The 20,571-nt window shown below is 45.3% G+C and overlaps 1 protein-coding gene across 2 annotated transcripts in view; it reads left to right on the top strand.

Moving 5' to 3' along the window:
- LOC124596337 overlaps positions 1-20,571 on the top strand; it is a 52,222-nt gene that overhangs the window by 18,345 nt on the left and 13,306 nt on the right. For both annotated transcript variants that reach the window (XR_006978293.1, XM_047135440.1), the window contains exons 2-5: positions 8,438-8,530; positions 13,377-13,521; positions 18,329-18,462; positions 19,423-19,572. Coding sequence is in view for 1 of the 2 variants with exons in the window: in XM_047135440.1 (XP_046991396.1) it covers positions 8,438-8,530; positions 13,377-13,521; positions 18,329-18,462; positions 19,423-19,572 (522 nt within the window). In the remaining variant the exon portion in view is untranslated. The remainder of the gene's footprint in view (positions 1-8,437; positions 8,531-13,376; positions 13,522-18,328; positions 18,463-19,422; positions 19,573-20,571) is intronic.

The raw sequence follows: 20,571 nt of genomic DNA on the forward strand, positions 1-20,571 counted from the left end.
AAGCGCACCGACTGCCGACATACCTTGTTCGTCAAACAACGGTATTTGCATTGTTATTGTTGCAGTGTGCTGTTTACAGTCTCAGTTCAAAATGTTTAAAACAATTAATCAGCCCATTGACTACGAAATACGGTCAGTGATACGGTTTTTGACGGCAAGGAACATTGTAGCAGCGGGAATTCATCGACAGATAACTGAGGCGCAGGGTTCCATTGCGATGAGTGACGGCAAGGTGTCTAAATGGGTGAGAGCTTTCAAGGACGGACGGTAAAATGTCTGCGATGAACTGCGATCAGGTCGACCATTAGTGATCTCAGAAGATTCGGTCGAAGCCACGGAAGAAAAGATTCGTGAAGACCAGCGAATGACAATTTCAGCTTTAGCACTGGAATTTTCGAATGCGGGTGTAAAAACTGTGGACTTGTCTCAGAAAAATTGTTATTTAGGAAATTCTGTACACATTTCGTTCCCAGACTGCATATCGGAAATCACAAAATGGAAAAAAAACGGCTTGTGCTTTTGATTTTTTGGACTGGTATCATAAGAAAGGTGATCAATTTTTAGAGATCTGACATAGGGTACGAGACGTGAGTTTCTTACATGACCCCAGAATCTAAACGTCAGTTAAAGCAATGGCGTCACCCGATATCGCGTATCATAGTCAAAGAAAAGCAGACAATCTCAGCTCGTAAGGTTATGCCAACTGATTTTTGGGACAGAAATGGAGATTTTTTAGTAGGGTTATGAGTAAGGGACAATAGTTGACGCAGCTACCTACTGCGCTATCCTGGCTAAACTTCATTATCCGTAATAGACTAAGCGATGTGGCTTTCTGAGTCTGGAATTCTGCTATTGCGTCATAATTCCAGATCCCATTCTGCCATTCACACCCAAAATCTGATCAGACCTTTAGGATGAGAATCGACTGTCCACCCGCTGCACGATCCAGACTTGTTGCCGAGCGATTTTCAATTGTTCCGCTGTCTAAAGGAGTTTCTCGGCTGCAAACGCTTCGCGACAGATGACGAGGTTGGTTGGTTGATTTGAGGGATAAAGGGACCAAACTACAGGATCATCAGTCCCTTGTTCCACACGCAAACAAGGCCCAGGGTAAAACAATTCCCAAAGTACGTTTGGGAAAGGAAAAGGGGGAAAATGAATGCGGAACAACACCTAAATAGAAAACAAATGGTACAACCAGATCACAGGGAAAACATACACCATAAGGAAAAATAGAAGATTGTATTAAAACCATAGAGCTGATGGTCTGGGATGGCTGATCACAAGAATAAAAGAGGATGAGCCAGCCACTCTGCAATACATTAAAATGTCCACTCCAAAAAGACAAGGCTAGATGAACACATGTAGGGAAAAGATGAACGCAAACAAATGCAAAGAAAGGCTGACAAAGTTAAAATGGAGGGAAGGTGGATCCCCAGAGAGAAGGCCAAACGCCCACCCTTATATGGTATGATAAAAACCCGCTTCACGAATAGAAAGTAAAACTAAATCTTCCGTTGAGGAATTGTCACCCAGCGCCGACGAAAGGCTGCTGGGAAGGTTAAAAGTCCGCCGCAGAGCAGCTAAAATTGGGCAGTCAAGGAAGATGTGCACGACAGTCAGAAGTGAGCCACAGCGACACCGTGGTGAGTCCTCGTGATGGAGAATGTAGCCAAGTGTTAGCCACGTATGGCTAATGCGGAGGCGGCAAAGGACAACACATTCCCTGCGAGTGGCTTGCGTGGATGACCGTCACACATTCGTCGTCTCCTTGATAGCACGTAGTTTATTTGGTGTACTCAGAGTGCCCATTCAGTATCCCAGATCGCGAAAACATTACGGCGGAAGACTGCTCGCAAATCGGTCTCCGGTAGGCCAATCTCCAGAGATGGTTTACTGGTGGCCTGCTTGGCCAGGTGGTCAGCAAGCTCATTGGCTGGCATCCCGACATGGCCTGGGGTCCAAATGAAGGTCATTGAGTACATAAGGATGCCTGGGGAAGCACTGGTCGAGAGTTTGTAGGCTGCTTAAGGAGTCACTACAAATAAAGGACTCTGCAGAGCAGGAGCGGATGTGATCAAGAGCGCGATAGATGGCAAACAACTCTGCTGTGAAAATGCTGGAGCCATCCAGCAAGGAGCGTTGTTCAGTATGGCCAACGTGAGCATAAGCGTAGCCAACAAGACCATCAGCCAGTGATCCATCGGTGTAGATTATTTCTGAGCCCTCAAAGTGGCATGGAAGACAGATAAAATACCGACAGAGGGCCTCAGGTGAAACTGAGCCAAGAACACAGATAGAATCCCGACAGAGGGCCTTAGGTGGAACTGAGCCTTTGGGGCCTTGCAATAGGTCCAACCGAAGCCGTGGTCGAAATATGGACCTTAGAGGTGTACGGAAGTGGACCTGCAGAAAAAAGGTGGTAAGGGGGAAGCGCCGATTTCATGAAGAAGTGACCAGATACGGGCGGCGAAGGGAAGCCCAGTTCTAGGCCGCCATTCTGGGAGATGGACAGCCGTGTTGGGGAAAAGAGACGGTAATTTGGATGGCGAGGCTAGCTATATATGTGGGCGGTAGAATTTGCGAGGAATACCTGCCGCCGGAGCCGCAGCTTCCATAAGTAGGCCGTTCACGAGGCTAGATCAGAAGGCACCCGTCGTGAGGCCAACCCCACAGTGGTGGATGGGGTCTAGTAGACTCAGTGTAGAGGGGGCTGCTGAACTATATACCACGCTCCCGTAATCAATACAGGACTGTAGAAGGACTTGGTACAGATGCAACAGTGTATGACGATCAGCACCCCAGTCGGGTGGCTCAGGCATCGAATAAGCTGACAAAGACGTGGAAGCTAACTTAAGCAGGCGTCGAAGACCAGTCCCAGAAAGCAGTAACTTTCCACTACATCTAGTAGTTGGTCATCAAGGTAAAGTTCTGGATGGCGCTGGATGGTAAGACGACGACAAAGGTGTATCACGCAAGTTTTGGTGGCCGAAAACTAAAAGCCGTGAGTGAGGGCTCACGATTGCACCTTCTGTATAGCTCCCTGCAGACGGCGTTCAGCTGCAACAGTAGAAGAGGAGAAGAACGAAATACAAAAATCGTCAGCGTGTAGGAGAGGAGATACTGACGATCCTACTGCTAATGCGAGACCATTGACGGTAATTAAAAAGAGTGGGACACTCAGGACAGATCCCTGTGGGACCCCATTCTCTTGTATATGGGGTGCACTATGGGAAGCACACCACTCTGAAAGTGTGGTGTGATAAAAAGTTCTGTATAAAAATCGGGAGTGGATCCCAGACCCCACTCATGCAGTGTAGCGACGATGTGGTGTCGCCAAATGGTTTTGTAGACCTTTGTGAGATCGAAAAAGATGGCAATGAGATGTTGTCGCCAGGAAAAGGCTGGTTGAATGGCAGACTCCAGGTACACCAAATTGTCAATGGTGGAGCGTCCTTGGTGAAAACAGCCCTGGGACGGAGCCAGCAGGTCCCAAGACTCAAGAAGCCAACACAACTGCTGGCTCACCATATGTTCAAGCAGCTTGCACAGAAAATTGGTGGGGCTGATGGGATGATAGCTGTCAACATCTAGTGGGTTCTTCCTGGACTTTAGCACTGTAATGATGACACTTTCCCGCCATTGCGATGGGAAGTCGCTATCGCTCCAAATGCTGTTGAAGACAACTAGGAAGTAGCGTTCGGAATCCGTTGACAGATGTTTCAGCATTTGTGAATGGATGTGACCTGGGCCAGGGGATGTGCCAGGACAGTTGGCAAGGGCACTGAGGACTTCCCACTCACTGAAGGGAGCATTATAAGGCTCAGACTGGCGTGGAGCAGAAATGAGGTGTTGTCGCACCACCCTTTGTTTGAGGAGACGAAAGGTGGGGTGCTAATTCTCTGATGCAGAGACGTGAGCATAATGCTCAGCAAGATGCTCTGCAATTACGTCGAGATCGGCTGAGACAGCTCCCTTTTTGGAAATTCCAGATTCACCTGCTGGGTTCTGGTAGCCATAAAGTCGGCAGAGCTTGGTTAAAACCTGAGAGGGGGAGGTCCTGTTCCAATAGTGGAGACATAGCGTTCCCGACACTCCTGCTTCCTTCGTTTGATGAGGAGGCAAACCTGCACTCAGATTCATTTGAAGGTAATAAGGTTCTCCTGGTATAGGTGGCGCTTATGTCGTTGGAGGGCCTGCCTACAATCTCTAATGGCTGCAGTGATTTCAAGTGACCACCAATGAACTGACTTCCACTGGGGGTAACCAGATGAACGAGGGATTGCTGATTCAGCTGCAGAAACAATATTATTAGTGACGACATGGATCACTTCATCGATGGTGGCATGCAACGGATACTCTATGTGGGTAGCGGATGTGAAAGTGTTCCAGTCAGCCTTGGGAAGAACTCACCTGGGCAGGCGCTGAGAAGAGGAACGCTGTGGTAGGGAAAGTAAACTGGAGAAGGCCAGGACTGCAAACCGAGAGATCAATGGCTGAATATGTGCCATTTGCCACACTGAAATGTGTGAGAGCACCTGTATTTAGTAGGTAAAGGCCGAGGCGAGTGAGTAGTTCCTCAACATCTTTGCCATGGCCATTAACCTTGGCTCCATCCCACAAAGGGTTATGGGTGTTAAAATCACCCAGAAGCAGAAAAGGTGGGGGGAGTTGCGAAATGAATGCAGCCAAAACATGGGGTGGGGCTTCACCATCTGGAGAGAATGTAACAGATGGTGATTTCCTGCGGTGTTCTCACCCTGACAGCCACAGTTTCCAAAGCTGTTTGAAGGGGCACAAGTTCGCTATAGACAGAGGTGAGGACGAAAATACTTACTCCACCTGACAGTCTGTCAAAGGCAGGACGGTTTTTGTAGTAGCCCCGGTAGCCATGAAGGGTGGGTGTCTGCATTGGGGGAAACCAGGTGTCTTAAAGGACAATGCAAAAGGCAGGTTTATTGCTTAAGAGTTGACATAACTCAGCCAGTTGGGAGAAAAAGCCACCGCAGTTCCACTGGAGAATGAAGCTTTCTGTTATCTGGGGTGGCATGGAGTGACCAAGGAGGCACATTAGGCCCCAGAATCACCTGTCGCCAGTGATTGAGCATTGGCATCTGGCACCATTGCATCTGAGCATCAGCGAGATCTAGGTCCTCAGGGGACACCAGAATCTCCACCTCGACCTCAGACACATATCTGTGGGGGAGTGCTGGTGTAGGCAGCACTGGAGGCTCCCGTTTATTAGTGATTCTTTGAAGTTTTGCCCTCTTGCCACTCCTTGGGTACTTGCCAGGAGGGCTTCTTGGAAGTAGCTTCAGGGACAGAGGACGACCTTGAAGCTCTTCGACCAGCAGCCAGTGGATATTTCAACCACTGGCTGGTGTCCACTGGACTACGGGGGGTGGGGGGGACTGTGTAAGGTAGCGTCCCAAGGGACTCCATCCGCATAAGAGGAGCCAGTGGAGGCCATTGCTTCCCCAGCTGGGTGGAGGGAACAGATGTCCCCTGGCATTTTGGGGGGGGGGGGGGGCGATGCTCCCAAAGTAGAAGCTCTGGGAGCAACAGAAGAGGATGTACCTCCAGCCACCTGGATGGGGGAGGAAGATGGGCGACCCTGAGGCCCCACAGGACCAACCTTAGAGGAAGGGCATAACGACGTCATCGATTCCGACGCCGTTGCGGCGGCAGCATATGAAAATAGCATGGCAGCAGGGTTTAGTGGTTCATATTTTAGTTTAGCCTTGTGGTAAGATAGGCTGTCCAGCCAGGGTCTTGTACTCCATAATTTTGCGCTCCTTTTGGAGTACCGGGCAGGCTGGCGAGCAGGGGAGTTATGCTGTCCACAGTTCACACAGGTAAGAGGAGGCACAAATGGAGTATTCAGATGCAATGAACAGCTGTAGTCTCTACATGTGGCATTGGAAGGGCACCTGGAGGACATGTGCCCAAATTTCCAACACTTAAAGTATCGCATAATGGGAGGGACAAAGGGTTTGAGGTCACACCGGTAAATCATAACCTTGACCTTTTCAGGTAACGAATCACTCTCAATGGCCAAGATGAAGGCACCAGTGTCAACCCTATTGTCTTTGGGTCTCCTATAAACGCGCCAGATGAAACGAACATCCCACCTTTCTAAATTGGCATGTAGCTCGTCATCAGAGTGTAACAAGAGGTTGCGATGAAAAATAATTCCCTGGACCATATTGAGGCTTTTGTGGGGAGTGACTGAAACAGTGATATCACCCAGCTTGTCACAGGCGAGTAACGCCCGGGACTGGGTTGGGGATGCTGTCTGAATCAAAACTGACCCATTGTGCATTTTGGATAGCGCTATCATTTCCACAAACTTATCTTCCAGGTGCTCAACAAAAACCAGAAGCTTTGTTTCCATGAAGGAGTACCCATCAGTTCTGCTGCAAAATAAGTAAATTGGAGAATAAGAATCCTATCGCTCGGAAGCCCTACGTGCCTCCCAAGGTGTTACTAAGGAGGGGAATGATTTAGGATCATACCTGTCAGTGTTGTAATCACTTTTTCCTTTCTTAGAGACTGCTGGGGCCATTCGGTCCCAGCAAAAGATGACTTAGTCCACTTCATTGCGGGTCATCCGCTCTGATGCCACCCACTCCGATCAGGGACTCTCCCAATGGGCGCCATCCAGCCACAGCAAAGGCCACCTGGCTTGATGGCCATTGCCAGGAGTCCAGATGCTCCAGGACGACAGGCATCTACACCTTGGCATACTTGGGGAGTTTACAGCTCAGGTATCAGCAGTGCATTCCCTGTGTTGTGAGGGGGCTACCACCAAATGGGTACATGATAGGCCCACCACAACGGGCTGGGTACCGTGCTGGATATTAGGCACAGAGAAATCCAATATTGTCATGAGGGCAAAAGGGGACAGGAGATGACAGAAGAAGATGACCTACCCCAGAGAGTGTCCTCGCCCAGATAGCTGAATTGCAGGTGGAGATGCAAAGCCGTGACAAGAGGTTCAGGAGATCCAATCTAATGGCACTATGGATAACTCATGCACAACCTAAGGCGTCCTTCTCCATATGGCCCGCACTTCCGTAGAATTTGGAAAAATCGAGGTCAAACCCTACAGGGGACCATTACATAAAGGCCGAAACGTGTGAGACTCCTTTTAGTCGCCTCTTACAACAGGCAGGAATACCTCGAGCCTTATTCGAAACCCCGGACCCAAAGGGAGGGGAGGGGGGGGGGGGCTAGATGACAAGGTGAAAGAAGCAGTTAAAGACTGGTTGTTCACACAGGCGACTGATGTCTATGTCTTAGGGATACAAACGTTTGTAGCACGTTATGACAAATGCTTAAACAAAGATGAAAACTTCTTAGAATAATAGTGAAATATGTGAGGAATTAAGTAAAAACATTTTTTTGAAAAAAATCTGTGTTGGATTACATTTTACAGTAAATCAGACTTAAATTTCTGCATAACCCTCGTATTTACGTCACATACACTGCCTATAAAATGAAGCAAAGCTTATTTGGCTTAGTTCAGTTTAGAGGCAATGTATGTCATATGTAAATACTACTGGAATAACCGCCTGAGACCATTGAAAGACAGGGCCATAAGTTGCGCGCAAAAATCGTACATAAAATACGTGCAACCATCATTATTAACTGACATAACTCCAGCGCATGTTTGAAGTAAAGCCTCCGAAACGCGTAGTGGGAAGAACAATAAATATGACGTTATAGTTCTTCGTATTTCAAAGGGATATTCGAAGCGGCGACTGTCAAACTTAATCTAAAATGTTCGCATTTGAAGATTCATTTTGTCATCAGCAGTAAATTTAGCGTCTATGTTATCTGTTTGGTTGTAACGAATAACTAGTACAGGCAACGAATAATACACAAAACTCGCTACTCGCTATTGGAGGCAATAAGTATCATTGTGCCTGGTGAACACCTCGATGTACGGGCGGGTCTTCCGCTGACGTGGAAGGGCTCCGCCGTGCCTTCGCCGGCGCCTCTCCAACTGCGAGGGACCTCACCGTTAACTGAAGTGCTTCTTTTCGTAGAGTTATCACGAAGCTATTCCTATGCTATGCAAGGAAAGCTTCACATACATGTTAATTGATTTCAGTTGTTTCTTATTTATCTCTTCTAGCCAGACGACGCTTCTCTGTAAAAAAAAAAAAAAAAGAAAAAAAAAGCTGCAATTCAACTTAACTTCTCATAATTTGATTGTCTTAGTATGTACGTAGCCAATAATTACATGAAAAAGCAGAATCTAATAACGAGTAGTATAGTTCCTCTTTTCGAACAAGAGGACTTTTATTCAACTAACAACACCGCAAACATCATTTTAATTAGTTTTGACGTAAAACGTAAACTGGAAAGAGAACTTTTATAAAGTGTAACTGTAGTTTCAGGGTATAACACTGCTGCGTTCTGTTTGTTGCAGCGGACTACGTCCCGGTGTGTACGAGGAACGACCCTGACATCAACGCCTGTGTTTCGAATGCTATCGAGAAGCTGAGACCCACACTGTTGAAAGGTAAGCGGAGGTGTCGTACAGACAGCAGTATACTGCAACCAAACAGCATTCTGTCTTGTAACTGCTGCTGGAGTGTAGTCCATAGAAGTAAATCGTAAAATTTATATGTAACTACCGTGACTCTACATGTTCAATTGTTTTTTACCTTTATTTTGACTTTTACTCTATTTTTAACTTGGATATCTGTCGAAGATGTACTCATTTCTAGAAAGAACATATCTCCATGCATCCAGGCACTCTTGCGTGATTTGCAGAGTATCCACGCAGATGTAGATGTACAGATGCCTAGTATGTTTACTGATTTGGACAAAAAAAAGTAATACGATCAGGAACGTTTCAACTTGCTTTTAACTTGGATGTAACATGAAACGCGAATGAGCTGTAACAAGCTGATTTACTAACAAGTGAAATGTAAAAGAGTGGGCTTAACATTCACTCGATTTTCTTACACATTTTCGTTAAATGTAAACCTGTTGATGCACACTCGTAAGCGAATTGATTAAAGATGGCTGGCCAGACTCCTGTAGAATCCTGTTTGACAGTGATAACGGCGGTCTCACATCGTGGGAACGCAATCCACGCTAGGTGCCAGGGAGCCTTCCCGATTCACGACCATCCACAAGTGTTGGAGAGTGGTTCGATTGCGCTCCATATGTGCTCAGTGTGACTGAGGTCAGATCACCTGAGGCTGTACGCTCAATGAGCCCCGTGACAGTTGCGGTGTGACTGATTGTGGGGCACTGTGTTGTTGAAAGTACATGGCGCCTGCTGGGCGCTGTAGACCAGCAGTCAGATTCACATGGCCAGCCAATAGGTTGCTGTAACGACTCACCGCTGAGAGAGCATGGTAAACACAGCTGGAACGCTGTTACAGATCATTTATGCATTAGAATACCTCCACCAACAGATTCAATGATGCCCATTTGATTAGCGGAGTGCATTAATTCACTTGAGTCTAGACGAACTAATTCCTTCTCATAGGCGTGTACAGCGACTCACCAGTGAAGGTGGCACTCCTTGCTTGAAGCGTCGAGGGGTGATGTTCCTGAGCCTGTTCTAACTGCTGGAACTGCTAATTTCAGTGGCTTTGTACCACACAGGAAGAACGTAGTTTTGGCGGGTGACTCGGCGTGGAAATGGCGAGTCACCTCGTGCACTGTGGCTGGGCATTAACTGTCACGTTCCAAGACAATCGACAGACCCATGTCACCGACACGCTGTCGCCCATGCCAGTTGATTCTGACAGGAGGCTTTTTCTCAGCAATCGAATCGCTCGCGGTGCACTCTTGACACGATGGCACGTAAAAAGCCAGGAGCCTTCACCACTTTTTAAATGCAGTGTCCCATATGTCGCTCACCCTCAGACCACTTGCCCATCCCGCTCTAGACTGTCATGTCGACGGCCAGTGCAGCAACTGAAGAGATCACACTCACGAACTCTTCCAGTCACTGTGTTGATAGAAGCACTCTCTAAAACACAAAAGCTACCTATAATTCGGTTGACCATGAATTAAATCTCTGATCAAATATTTCTCGACACCCTTCTGTAATGCAGAATGGACCGCTAGACGTCACGATTCCACCAGTATAGAAGGAGGCGGGGACTATTGCGTTGTCGGTAGAGAAGCAGTGACAGCAGGATGGTTGGGTCAGGAGAGCTCTGGGACTTCGAACGAGGACTGGTCATTACGTGTCATCTGGGTAACAAATCCATCAGGGACTTGTCAATACTTCTAAAGCTGCCCACATCGGCTGTTGATGATGTGATTGTGAAGGCAGACCTCATATACTGATAGGCAGGGACAGTCGGGCATTGGGGAAGATGACTCATGAGTCCCACAGTGCTACGAGAGCGGAACTGAATGGCGTACTATGGTCGTGCAGCTCCTTATAAGCCACTCGCTTCTGTAGTCACTGCTAATCGTCACTTGAGGTAGTGTAAAGGGCGACGCTACTGGACAGTGGATGACTGGAAACAAGATATCTGAAATGATGTACCACGCTATACCCTGCGCAATCCAAAGAAAGTATCCGGGTATGGTGAATACTTGGAAAACCTTACCTGCCAATATTGAAGTATGGCGGAGGTGGTGTCACGGTTTGGGGACGTCTTTCTAGGTTAGTGTGTGGTCTCCTTGCTGTTGTTAAGAAAACGCTAAATTCTGAAGGATCTGAACTCGTGTTACAACAGAGGAACAGTTCGGAGACGAAGACTGACTGTATAAGCATGACAGCCTATCGCTTCATAGAGAAGCATCTGTGAGCCAATGTTTCGCTGAGAACAGCATTTCTGAAATGAACTTGCCTGCCCGGAGTCCCGACTCGAACCCAACTGAACACTTTTCAAAAGAGTTAGAACTTCGGCTTCGCTCCAGGCTCTAGCATCCGCCATCTCTGGTTTCAGCTCCTAAGAAGACTGGATTGCCATTCCTCTACAAACACATCATTCAAAGTGTCCCCAGCGGAGGTGAGTCATAAAGGCGACGGGTGGACACTGACGATATTTATGTCAACTATTAGTTGTCCGGATACTTTTGATCTGATATCGTATAAACATCTAATGAAATAACTTACTTGGTTGGTTCTGTAGGTCATATTTGCGATTAAAATTGTAGCGTGGAATACGCGTAGCTGTTACACATGGGTAATACAGGTACATATTGTATATTTAGAGGTACATAATTATCTATTTCTGTTTAACAGCTCAGTTATGTTACGGAAGGAATTATCAAAGAGAAAAAAATCGAATATCATGTGTTGTTGTTGTGGTCTTCAGTCCAAAGACCGATTCGATGCAGCTCTCCATTCAACTCTATCCTGTGCAAGCCTCTTCATCTCCGAGTAACCAGTGCAACTTAGGTCCTTCTGAATCTGTTTACCGTATTCATCTCTTGGCGTCTCTCTAAGTTCCCCCCCCCCCTCCCACCCACGCTTCCTTCCAGTATCAAGTTGATGATCCTCTAATGTCTCAGAAGGTGTCCTACTAACCGATATATTCTTCTAGTCAGGTTATACCACAAATTTCTCATCTCCACAATTTGTTCAGTACCTCCTCATTAGTTATCTGATCTACCTCTCTAATCTTGAGCATTCTTCTGTACCACTACATTTCAAAAGCTTCTATCTACTTGTCTAAACGGTTTATCGTCCATGTATCAGTTCCATACATGGCTAGACTCCATACAAATACTGTCAGGAAAGATTTCCTGACACTTAAATCTATACTCGATATTAACAAATTTCTCTTCTTCAGAAGCGATTTCCTTGTCATTGCCAGTCTACGTATTATAACCTCCCTACTTCTACCATCATCAGTTATTTTGCTTGCAAAATACTAAAACTCATCTACTACTTTAAGTGTCACGTTTCTTAATCTAATTTTCTCAGCATCACATGATTTAATTCGACTGCATTCCATTACCCTGGTTTTTCTTTTGTTGATGTTCGTCTTTTATCCTCCTTTCTTGGCACTGTCCATTCCGTTCAATAGCTCTTCCAAGTCCATTACTCTGTCTGACAGAATTGTTATGTCATCAGCAAACCTCAAAGTTTTTAGTTCTTCTCCCCAGAGTTCTATTCCTACTCCAACTTTTTCTACTGTTTCCTCTACTGCTTGTAGCAAGCCAAGTTGTGTGTAATGATTTTATAACGTTTGGCAAAACACAATTTACTGTTTTTTTTATTTCAGTGCTTCCTTTAACTCCAATTATTATATTATGTGCAGAAAAAAAGTACTCTGGCTCCTATTACATATTAAACAGTGCGTGACTCAAATACACCACTTAGAGCGGAAGACCCACGATAGAATATTATGAAACGTCCTTCGTAAATTCTCCGGTACAGATCACATGCAGTCAATCAGCGATTTATTTGAAATACTCTGCGTTACACACTTCATATATACGAAATAAATCTTCCACTGTCTGATTAACACAGTTAAAAGGTCACTTCAAAAAAGTAAAACAAAGGGTCGAAAATAAATGAAACAAAGCCCAAAACTTTAATTATGAACATTTTAAAATTTTCCTCCTGTGGGCACTGAACGCGTAATAACTGTCAAAGTATAAAGACGTGCTGAAATCCACTCTCAATGCTTAAGTATCACATTGCTTTTCCGCCTCGTTACTTATTCAAGTTCCAGAAAAATATCTAAGGAGAGAGGCATGCCTGTAGCTGTGAACATACCAATAATCACACTTATTTAAAGAAGCATAACAGAGGCATTTCATAATCTGTCTAGAAAGGCCCAGCATCTACATGTCAAAGGAAGAGATCATCTAAATAAATTAAAAGCATCGTGAGTAGCATATGTTGCCCCTGAATCGCATGTGTTAAAGGCATTTAAATGGACGAAGGAGCCGCTCATGGATCATTTCTCCATTGTGGATGACTTTTCTGTTAGAAAACGTCTCCTTGCTATAACGGCAGAATGGAGCTACCGTTGTTTGGGGACCGAACAGAGGATTTACAATGGATATTCTGGTTTATATTCATCCTACTTGAATGATATCATCTAGTCGAGCCCCTCGTCCTCCAGAGCTCCAGTTTTTTCGTTTGTATAATTTAGCCATAAATGTTGGACATACATAACAGTAAATTTAAAACTCAAACAGTTACCGAAGTCGGTACTCGAACCCATTACCTCTGCTTCAAAGGCAGAAATGCTATTACGAAATGATGGATAGGGGCCGTGCTTAATGTGTACAGTGGAGACAGCATACATCTGGGTAGTTGAAGTGCTTCATAATGATAACAATAATGACTCTACACAGCAACAAACAGAACTAACACAGACTGTAGTCTTGGTGTAGTGAGTCTGATCAAAGAGCGTGTGCATTTGCTTCAGGAATCCCGGAGCTGGAGGTGCCGCCAATCGACCCACTGGAAGTGTCCGAGGTGACGGTCTCCCCGATTCCTGGACAGCGCGTTCGCGTCACCGCCAGCAACATCAAGGTGTACGGCCTCGAGAAGACCAGGATCAACAGGATCAAGTAAGGCAATGGTACAGGAGAGGAAGGTGTCTGAGAAATATCTTACACTGCACGAATGTTCCACGTATTGTGGGTTAAATATAGCACAAACTGACAGAACACGAATGAAACTATACGGTTGCAGAGACCTTATCACGTCTCATATGTTTATGATGTACATATAATACATATGCAGACAGAAGCGGCGAATGAAAATTTATACAAACGCCAGGATTCTAACCCAACTCTCCTGCTAACTACGCAGTTGCGCTAACAGCTACGCCACCTTGGCACAGTGACTTTCCTAGGACGCCTCCCTCTTCAATCCAGTCTGCACATATACGTCATAGATGTTTGAGAACTGAAAAAGTTTCTAGAATCGTATAATTTCATTTGATTAAAGTACCTATGCCTGTGTTTCGGGAGGATCCCCAGTTTCTTTCGATGCTGAGGTGATATTCCAATGCAGTTGAAGAACCTCTGCAATGATGTTTGAGTATAGGGGCGTGAACCGTATCGGGAGTGAGCCGGGTGGCATGCAAGGATAGCCCATGGAGTTGTGCAAAACCTAAAGCTACTGCGCCAACGTGGTTCCGTGGTTAACGAATCTACTTTGTAAGTAGGAGACCTGGGTTCGAGTGCCAGCATTGGTACAAATTTTCATTCGTCGCTTCAGTCTGCATATATACACTCCTGGAAACGGAAAAAAGAACACATTGACACCGGTGTGTCAGACCCACTATACTTGCTCCGGACACTGCGAGAGGGCTGTACAAGCAATGATCACACGCACGGCACAGCGGACACACCAGGAACCGCGGTGTTGGCCGTCGAATGGCGCTAGCTGCGCAACATTTGTGCACCGCCGCCGTCAGTGTCAGCCAGTTTGCCGTGGCATACGGAGCTCCATCGCAGTCTTTAACACTGGTAGCATGCCGCGACAGCGTGGACGTGAACCGTATGTGCAGTTGACGGACTTTGAGCGAGGGCGTATAGTGGGCATGCGGGAGGCCGGGTGGACGTACCGCCGAATTGCTCAACACGTGGGGCGTGAGGTCTCCACAGTACATCGATGTTGTCGCCAGTGGTCGGCGGAAGGTGCACGTGCCCGTCGACCTGGGACCGGACCGCAGCGACGCACGCCAAGACCGTAGGATCCTACGCAGTGCCGTAGGAGACCGCACCGCCACTTCCCAGCAAATTAGGGACACTGTTGCTCCTGGGGTATCGGCGAGGACCATTCGCAACCGTCTCCATGAAGCTGGGCTACGGTCACGCACACCGTTAGGCCGTCTTCCGCTCACGCCCCAACATCGTGCAGCCCGCCTCCAGTGGTGTCGCGATAGGCGTGAATGGAGGGACGAATGGAGACGTGTCGTCTTCAGCGATAAGAGTCGCTTCTGCCTTGGTGCTAATGATGGTCGTATGCGTGTTTGGCGCCGTGCAGGTGAGCGCCACAATCAGGATTGCATACGACCGAGGCACACAGGGCCAACACCCGGCATCATTGTGTGGGGAGCGATCTCCTACACTGTCCGTACACCACTGGTGATCGTCGAGGGGACACTGAATAGTGCACGGTACATCCAAACCGTCATCGAACCCATCGTTCTACCATTCCTAGACCGGCAAGGAAACTTGCTGTTCCGACAGGACAATGCACGTCCGCATGTATCCCGTGCCACCCAACGTGCTCTAGAAGGTGTAAGTCAACTACCCTGGCCAGCAAGATCTCCGGATCTGTCCCCCATTGAGCATGTTTGGGACTGGATGAAGCGTCGTCTCACGCGGTCTGCACGTCCAGCACGAACGCTGGTCCAACTGAGGCGCCAGGTGGAAATGGCATGGCAAGCCGTTCCACAGCACTACATCCAGCATCTCTACGATCGTCTCCATGGGAGAATAGCAGCCTGCATTGCTGCGAAAGGTGGATATACACTGTACTAGTGCCGACATTGTGCATGCTCTGTTGCCTGTGTCTATGTGCCTGTGGTTCTGTCAGTGTGATCATGTGATGTATCTGACCCCAGGAATGTGTCAATAAAGTTTCCCCTTCCTGGGACAATGAATTCACGGTGTTCTTATTTCAATTTCCAGGAGTGTACATGACAGAATACGGTTCTTATTATCGATGCTGAACAACAGGAATAGAAATGAGTACCGATACTGCATCATTCCCTTAGAGGCCCTTTAGGGTGTCATTTTCGTATTATTTTTCATTCACTACGCATTTCTAACACCTATGTCAGTCACTTTATGATACAATTACTCGTCAGTTCGCACAATTCTTATTATCTTACGATGTAACGGGACCTTTAGAGCTCCACATTCCTCTGTGGAAATTCCCAGATTTTGTGGTGGACGGTAAATCAGAAGAACTACAGCTGTAAATTTTTGTCTAACGACGTAACAGATTCATGTGGCGGAAACACATAAGATTACGTTATACTTACGCTGATAGTCCCATATAGCGCGGAATACTGACAGGTAGTTTTCGTCACGTGTAATAGTGCAGCTACTTGGCTAAATGGGTCCCAGTCTTATGTTCCAAAGATTGTGGCTTCAACGTTCAACTTTTGTCACTTACCGCTTCTTCGCTTCTGGTAATGGTCGTTACATGTCAAAAACTTTAAGTGATACCACTGTTTAAAATCGACGTTTAACTACAGGTCCCTTACGAATGGCTCGATGAGCAAGTTCAGTCAACAGGAAACAAAGGACGTACCATCTCCGTTAGGCCCGCGCGTTGTAAAGCACTGCGGTGTTCAAACATACTTTCGGTTTAAAGATAGTTTCAGGCAATGTTCTGTAATAGTTAAAGCTGTTTAAGGAGGATATTTGTCGAACCTTCGGTTTTGTAATGGTTCAATATATATGACTTTAGACAGATCACAATATTCTGAGGGTATTTGTCTTTATTTGTGGTTATCGTAATTCTTTCAGCAACAAAGCTGCTGAAGCAGTTTTTTAAATGACGATGTATGACTTTTTATGGTTTTCGAGAACTGTTAAAGAGAAAGGTTGGTAATTTTCAGAGAGAGTTTTCTAAAAACATTGACTTTATATGAAGCCAGCACAACTAAATTTCTTGGCTATTCATACAAAAGATTTCCGATTCGTCGTTTCTCAAGGCCCTTTTAACAAGTGTATCGGCACAATGCAAATTAACAAGAGATAGAAACACAAGTATCTGAGGCATTTTCTGTTCACACCAGGAAAAGTTGGTTGAAAATCAAAACTCGCCACGAGAGAGGTATAGAGGAAACACAGAATATTTTGCAACGATTCGTAATATTTGCTGAGATGATACGCCATCCTGTCCTATGGGAAAGCAAGTAGAAAGAGAGGTGACTAAGAAATGGGGATAGAGGAAATCAGAGGTAATGAAAATTGCCATTCAGAGCAGTGAAGGAGTCATTAGTCACGTTGCTGACGTCTCATTATGCCCGTTTACGCCGTACTAATTTCCTAACGTTTTGTAGGTCTGTCAGATTTAGGGAAAGGAACTGACACTGAAACAGCTATCCACTAGTGAGATGAACATTCGTAGGAACAGTTATGACCGACGAAGATAGCGAAGCGTGGAATAGAAAGTTTTCTACGATGGAGAGCTACAACACCTGTATGAGTACCCCAAAATTATGTCTGTTTAAGAGTCGAATTCTAGAACGTAGTTAGTATAAATAATGGCCAAAGACTTGTACGCGCTGATACTAGACTGGCAACTGGAAATTTGTGGTAAGGTCTTATGGGACCAAACTACTTAGGTCATCGTTCTCTAAGCCTACACACTACTTAATCTAACTTAAACTAACTTACTTACGCTATGGGTAACACACATACCCATGCCCGAGGAAGGACTCGAAACTCCGAGGGGGGAGCCGTACGGACCGTGGCTAGAAGCCCGAGACCGCGCGGCTAACCCGCGCGACTGATACTAGATGCCAGAAGGCGAGTGAGAAGCCCTAGTAATGGACAGATAGATAGATTAAAAGTGTGTGTCCGGGACAACTAAAGAGGACTGCAAAAAGGACGGAGTGTAGTGTCTTAGTCGAGACATCTCTTCCTCCATTGTGCTTGACCATACAGAACAAGAAACAGTGAAGAAGAAGAAATGGAACGAAAGAAGAAGAAAAGGATATTCTACTGCTGTTAATATTTTATTATAACCAACACGAAGCCTAGCGAATGTGTAAAACATAGGTGAATGATGAATATCGGGAAGTATCTCTGAAGTATACTTCCCAGTATAATATAATATTAGTCTAGTCAGTGAATTCTTATGTGCCGTAAGTCTTATGAGATCTCCAATTGCGCATTAAATGTTATGTATGTTTATTTTGTGCCGGACACGGACACGAAATCGCCGTGAGGAAGGTGGAGATCGAACTTTAGGGAATAAAAACATGCAGGACTCTGTTAAAGATGCATTTTCATAAAGACAGGTACATGATAACTGATGGTACTTTGAAGCTAATGGCAGCAAAACGTCTACGATATTTCTAAATAATCGTTTCGTGAGTTATTTCATTTGACTTATACCAGGGCAAGAACGAACGGTAACCGTGTAGGACATTTCCAGAAAAACGTGCTTAAAAGCTAGGCCAACGAATATGTCTCCGGCAGCGGATTTAAGAAGTCCGTATCCAGGAATAATCCTTGATTAATGTCTGGAAGCACTATACTGGAATTGTCTGACATGCTTATTTCAATTTTTTCACATCATTTGCCCAGCTGAATATTTTTTAAAAAATTACTAGTTGTGAGGCTACATAATTAGGATATTTTTTGCTTTCGTATTTAAAGAAGCTTTTGCACTATGTTGTAGCGTCAACGTGCGGAACCAAGAATTCTCTGGAGCAGTGGAAATGCCTAATTTGATGTTTGCGGCTGACTACAACGTCGACGCTAAGTTCATGCAGCTGTCCATGAAAGGGAAAGGAGCTGTGAGCGGCAACGCGAGTAAGTAATCTACCTCTCACCTTTAGATTAGCATTAGTTTTTGTTCCAGGTACATTTCTCATTTCAAATAAGAACTCAATGAATACCGTACTTGTTCGCTTGAGAAGAACTGTATGCGATAAGATGAATTCTAGAAAGCGTTGTTTGAAATTTCACTGAAATGGTAAAATCGATTGCAGCGGAGCCAGATGGTAAGTGTGTTAGGCAGGTAACTGGTTGTCTCAACAGCCCATTACTTCACAAGTTACCACTTACGCAGAGGGTTCCGTCCACCTGAGTCAAGATGGGAAGAAAACGTAAATGTGTTACTTGACATTGTGGCTTGAGTGATATAGAAGATTCTTCAGCAGCATTCCAGATCAGGAAAATGATATTTTATTACGACCCTAAAATCCCTTTGTTTCGTTTCGCGAATTAAATTCCCTTGTTTGCCGTAGCTGAGTTGAAATAACCGCCATTAAATTTTAATAATGTGGAGCGTCAAGGAAGATAGTGGGAACTGCTGTCTGCACATAGAGTAGCATTCGCGACTCAAGTAGCAATGAAGGGAACACCGAAATTAAAGACCACATCGGGTGGACAGAACTCCATCAGCAACGTTATACGTCGCAGTCCTATGAGACCATAGAGATATTGTATTTACGGTATCATGAAGGACTTTGTGTAGCACCTGCCACGTGACTACTTTCCTACCTACCAGGACACAATCTGATGACGAACATTTCTTTTCCTACCACCACTTATTCCTGCTACCGACAGATCGTGCTATTACAACAGCGTCAGTGGCCTCCACCAAAGAGATAGTATACGATGAAGTGGTAGAAGTAGGTCAAAACTAATACTTAAGTTTTTAATACAGTGATGGCTGTACTCTCAAACTTGACTGCACCATCAAATTTGCCAAATATTTTATGTTGTAGGGAGTGTTGATAACGAAACCTTACTCTTGCTCTATTACAGCTGGCGTCCATGGAGATTTTACGCTCAGAGGAAAGCTTGTGAAACGCAAGAACGGCAACTATTTGCAGTTCAATAAACTGAACCTTAACTTCAACGTGGATCGTTCGCATTCGCACATGGAAGGTCTCGTATCTGGCGACCTAGTGATAGGTAAGTTTGAAACGTGCAAGTATCGTTACCCACACACAATATAACGTAAGCATAATATACTAATATGCCAAATTAAATTAAGAAGCCCAAAAGGAAACGCACAAATTAACTGTAGGCGCGTAACAAAAATGAAAGCTCTTAAGGTGAAGTGTTGGCCCTTTGGAAATATCAATTCGTATAATTCGTATATGATCAATTTGATTTACTCTACTACAGTTGCAATTACTTCAGTGATTTAAACTCACGCCGTAAGGCTATTACGATGCTCATTGCGTCCCTTTTCAACATACATGGTAAAAAAAAATGAAACAAAAATTAACAAAAATTAGAAATAGTGTAACTTGTAAAAGATCACTGCTTTTATCTTAAAATTTTCATTCCTCTGCACCTTATTACTACTGCAGTACAGTGGTGTCTCCCTTACGTTTCGATCGAATAGTGTTCAAAAAAATGGCTCTTGGACTTAACATCTGAGGTCATCAGTCCCCTAGACCTTAGAACTGCTTAAACCTAACTAACCTAAAGACATCACACACATCCATGCCCGAGGCAGGATTCGAACCTGCGACCACAGCAGCAGTGCGATTCTGGACTGAAGCGCCTAGAACCGCTCGGTCACAGCGGCCGGCTCGAATAGTGTAATTTGTAAATAAATTACTCAAGAAGTTTCCATTATCTTTATGACGTGAATATTTTTTAGTTTCTATATCGAAAAATACACCTCTGATTACAGGAAATAGCTGTATAGAGCATGTGTCTAATGGTGATAAAAATAAACCGGCATTCTCGGTGCAGTTCAGTACAGTGCGTTCTGTCTTCAACGGTGAATGTGACACTGGAGCTTTTATACATAGTCGAGTATATCAACATACCACGAAAGGTTACTTCAAGCTTAGATTGTGCACATAGTGTCAGTTTATGGCAAAAAGGGAAATTGCGTACCGAACTGGTGTTGCTCACAGGCTGTGAACAGTACCAAGTGGTGATCGTTGCCAAACG

This window comes from Schistocerca americana, chromosome 2 (assembly GCF_021461395.2).
Source record: "Schistocerca americana isolate TAMUIC-IGC-003095 chromosome 2, iqSchAmer2.1, whole genome shotgun sequence".
In the NCBI taxonomy this organism is placed as follows: domain Eukaryota; kingdom Metazoa; phylum Arthropoda; class Insecta; order Orthoptera; family Acrididae; genus Schistocerca; species Schistocerca americana.